At 53.9% G+C, this 4,330-nt stretch overlaps 1 protein-coding gene across 1 annotated transcript in view; it reads right to left on the bottom strand.

Annotated features, from left to right (window-relative positions):
* Positions 1–3,001, bottom strand: part of LOC308152720 (mitochondrial glycine transporter B-like) — a 10,829-nt gene extending 7,828 nt beyond the window's left edge. Inside the window, exons 1-2 of the mRNA XM_080525776.1 lie at positions 2,942–3,001; positions 1,222–1,335 (exon numbers count right to left, since the gene is read on the bottom strand). Coding sequence (XP_080381902.1) covers positions 1,222–1,236 — 15 coding nt within the window. The 5' untranslated portion in view covers positions 1,237–1,335; positions 2,942–3,001. The remainder of the gene's footprint in view (positions 1–1,221; positions 1,336–2,941) is intronic.
* Positions 3,002–4,330: the final 1,329 nt, after the last annotated feature.

Here is a 4,330-nt window from a genome sequence, read left to right as displayed (position 1 = left end):
TTTAAACAGGCCCTCAAAACCCACCTCTTCAAGCTGGCCATCACCAGTTAACCCTCTCCCCCTCCCCTTCCCATGTGTCCCCAGCACTACCTCAATTAGGCCCCTATACTTTCTTCTATTTACCTTTTGTTTCTTTTTATTATTACTACTCGATCTTTTCAGTTTGTAAAGCGTCTTAGAGTGTCTAGAAAAGTGCTATATAAGTCTAATGTATCATTATTATTATTATTATTATTATTATAATAACATGCTGCTACTATCAACTTGCAGCTAGCCTTTAACTCACTGCAAGACGCCCTCTCGAGGCATAAGCTAGTCCTCAACTCGAAGAAAACGAAATTCATGTTGTTTACTAGGGCTAGAAATGTGGACCTTACAAAGCTTCTTATATCCACAGTTGACGGCTCCTCCATTGAGAGAGTTACCGACTACAAATATCTTGGGCTGTGGTTGGATGAGAAGCTATCATTCAAAACGCATATCGACGGCCTCGCCTCCAAACTTCGGCAAAAGGTGGGCTTTCTTTACCGTAATCGGTCTAGCTTCCCCTTGCTTTGTAGGAAGAGAGTTGTCGAGGCGGTATTCCTGTCCGTATTAGATTACGGTGATGTTATCTATAGGCATGCAGCTTCATCTACATTGAAACAACTGGACTCAGTTTATCACTCAGCTCTAAGGTTTATTACCGGGGACAGTTATGACACTCACTCACCATTGCATACTTTATGATAAGGTTGGCTGGCCCTCTCTTTCTCTGAGGCGCAGTTATCACTGGAACTTGTTAGTTTTCAAGGCCATCTGTGGCAAGCTTCCTCCTTATATCTCATCTTTATTGGACTGGAGTCTTGGTACTTATGTGACCAGATCTAATAGTTGTCTTTCTCTTCGGGTTCCGTATGCGCGTTCAGACCTGGGTAAAACAGCCTTTTTTATTGATGCCCCTAATACATGGAACACTCTGCAGCAAACTCTTCGGTTGGAGGTCCTCCCCTCTGCCTCTACCTTTAAACTCTTGGTGCAAAAACTGTATTCTACCGATTGCAATTGTCTTTATTTATTTTTTTATTCTGTCTTGCTCACTGTTTGTTTGCCCTTGCTCACTGTTCTATTGTACACTCGACGTCACTGTAAATGAGGGTTACCTCAGTGCCTATCGAGTTTTAAATAAACAAAAATGAAATGAAAAAAAAAAAAAAACTGCTTGCAAACAGCTACACTCACCATTGCCAGCTCCATCTTTGAGCTGGATACAGTGGTAGTGGAATCCTGCAGGGTCAGTGCGCCTGGCTCCGTCCCCTCTCCCCCCGTCGTGATGCCTTTCGTTTCCAGCCCCAACTACAGTCAGAGAGGCCAAGTTAAAATGGACTGCACTTATCCAAAGCGCTTTACAACGGCCTCTCATTCACCCAAGTTCAAGAAGAAATAAAATGCTGTGCGTTTCAACATCATTAACGTGTAATAAACCTTATCAAAGTGTCCAGCTACTAAAAGACAGGGCAATGTTCAGGCCCTTAAGCCCTTATCACCTAAACAAATCAAACCATCATACTTAATGCTGTGCCAAATGCATAATAATAATGCCCTATTGGCTATAGTTATTGTTGACAGTAGAGTAGTAGTATAAATAACTCCCTAACTCCCTAGGTTAGGATGGGTTGTTGGGGGATAATGATAAATGATACAGAAGGGTGAAAGAATCACACTGTTTGACCTCAAATCAAAGCTGTCACAGAAGCCATTGAGAGGAGAGGAGAGGACAAGAGAGTAGAGGAGAGGAGAGGAGAGGAGAGGAGAGGACAGGACAGGAGAGGACAGGACAGGAGAGGAGAGGAGAGGAGAGGACAGGACAGGAGAGGACAGAACAGGAGAGGAGAGGAGAGGAGAGGACAGGACAGGACAGGACAGGAGAGGAGAGGAGAGGAGAGGAGAGGAGAGGAGAGGACAAGAGAGTAGAGGAGAGGACAAGAGAGTAGAGGACAGGAGAGGAGAGGAGAGGAGAGGAGAGGAGAGTAGAGGAGAGGAGAGGACAGGAGAGGACAGGAGAGGAGAGGACAGGAGAGGACAGGAGAGTAGAGGACAGGAGAGGAGAGGAGAGGAGAGGAGAGGACAGGAGAGGACAGGAGAGGACAGGAGAGGAGAGGACAGGACAGGAGAGGAGAGGAGAGGACAGGACAGGACAGGACAGGAGTGGACAGGACAGGAGAGGAGAGGAGAGGAGAGGACAGGAGAGGACAGGAGAGGAGAGGAGAGGAGAGGAGAGGAGAGGAGAGGAGAGGACAGGAGAGGAGAGGAGAGGAGAGGACAGGAGAGGAGAGGACAGGAGAGGAGAGGAGAGGAGAGGAGAGGAGTGGAGAGGACAGGACAGGAGAGGACAGGACAGGAGAGGAGAGGAGAGGAGAGGAGAGGACAGGAGAGGAGAGGAGAGGAGAGGAGAGGACAGGAGAGGAGAGGAGGACAGGAGAGGAGAGGAGAGGAGAGGACAGGAGAGGAGGAGAGGAGAGGAGAGGAGAGGAGAGGAGAGGACAGGAGAGGACAGGAGAGGAGAGGACAGGATAGGACAGGACTCAGGAGAGGAGAGGAGAGGAGAGGACAGGAGAGGAGAGGACAGGAGAGGAGAGGAGAGGACAGGACAGGAGAGGAGAGGAGGACAGGAGAGGAGAGGAGAGGAGAGGAGGACAGGAGAGGAGAGGAGAGGAGAGGAGAGGAGGACAGGACAGGAGAGGACAGGAGAGGACAGGAGAGGAGAGGAGAGGAGAGGAGAGGACAGGACAGGACAGGACAGGACAGGACAGGACAGGACAGGAGTACACCTATTCCAAACATCAGAGAGAGGTTAGCTCGTCTCTATCCTACCTTTGAAACACACTCAAACACGTCAGGTCACGCATCCATACACTGACAGAGACAGACACCTTCGTAGCCAGCTTAGCTAGTCCCTTACCCGGCGTCGGAGCCCTCTAAGGACCGAAGATGATGACTTCTTCTTCTTTCCTCTCAATGACAGTCATGTTGGCGGTGGTTGTGCTAAGCTAGCTGGCTGGCTACAGTGACCTATGACCCAACGCCGCCGACACTGACGGCTAGCGGCTAGCGGCTAGCTTAGCTCCCGTGGCAGGCTAGCCTAGGACACTAGCCGGTGTTGACAGCCCAGCTAACCTGCTAGCGCTTTTGCTCTCCAAACTTTCCCCCGCTGACAGTAACACAGCGAGTTACATAAGAAAAGATAAACCGTAGTTCAAACAGTTCGCACTCGTTTAAAAACCCCGAAAGCGTCCGAGACCTCTGTCATCTGTCCCAAGTCGCTGTCAGTCGCCAGTGTTTGACGACCAAGTTCACCTGACAGCGAATGTCAAACCCGCAATGCTGCTGCTGCAATGTGTGACTCGACAAACTGTTACCCGTTCAAACGGAGCCTCGCAAGCCCCTCCCCCTACTCCCTGCTCCCTCCCTCCCTCCTCCCTCCCTCCCTCCTCCCTCCCTGCTCCCTCCCTCCCTGCTCCCTCCCTCCCTGCTCCCTCCCTCCCTCCCTACTCCCTCCCTCCCTCCCTCCTCCCTCCCTACTCCCTCCCTCCCTGCTCCCTCCCTCCTCCCTCCCTCCCCCCTCCCTCCTCCCTCCCTCCTCCCTCCCTCCCTACTCCCTCCCTCCCTCCCTACTCCCTCCCTGCTCCCTCCCTCCTCCCTCCCTGCTCCCTCCCTCCTCCCTCCCTACTCCCTCCCTCCTCCCTCCCTGCTCCCCCCTCCTCCCTCCCTGCTCCCTCCCTCCTCCCCCCCTACTCCCTCCCTGCTCCCCCCTCCTCCCTCCCTCCTCCCCCCCTCCCTGCTCCCTCCCCCCCTCCTCCATCCCTGCTCCCTCCCTCCCTACTCCTCCCTCCCCCCCTCCCTCCCTGCTCCCTCCCTGCTTCCTCCCTCCCTCCTCCCTGCTCCCTCCCTAGCCCCTCCCCCTACTCCCTCCCTAGCCCCTCCCCCTACTCCCTCCCTCCCTGCTCCCTCCCTACTCCCTCCCTAGCCCCTCCCCCTGCTCCCTCCCTACTCCCTCCCTGCTCCCTCCCTCCTCCCTCCCTGCTCCCTCCCTACTCCCTCCCTCCCTACTCCCTCACTCCTCCCCCCTACTCCCTCCCTCCTCCCTCCCTCCTCCCTGCTCCCTCCCTCCCTGCTCCCTCCCTACTCCCTCCCTGCTCCCTCCCTCCCTGCTCCCTCCCTACTCCCTCCCTCCCTACTCCCTCACTCCTCCCCCCCTCCTCCCTCCCTCCCTGCTCCATCCCTGCTCCCTCCCTCCCTACTCCCTCCCTGCTCCATCCCTGCTCCCTCCCTGCTTCCTCCCTCTTCCCTC

The sequence above is a fragment of the Nansenia antarctica genome (assembly GCF_963989245.1).
Source record: "Nansenia antarctica genome assembly, chromosome: 3".
Lineage (NCBI taxonomy): Eukaryota > Metazoa > Chordata > Actinopteri > Argentiniformes > Microstomatidae > Nansenia > Nansenia antarctica.
The sequence above is the reverse complement of the archived record's forward strand: the minus strand, read 5'-3'. Positions and strand labels throughout refer to the sequence as shown.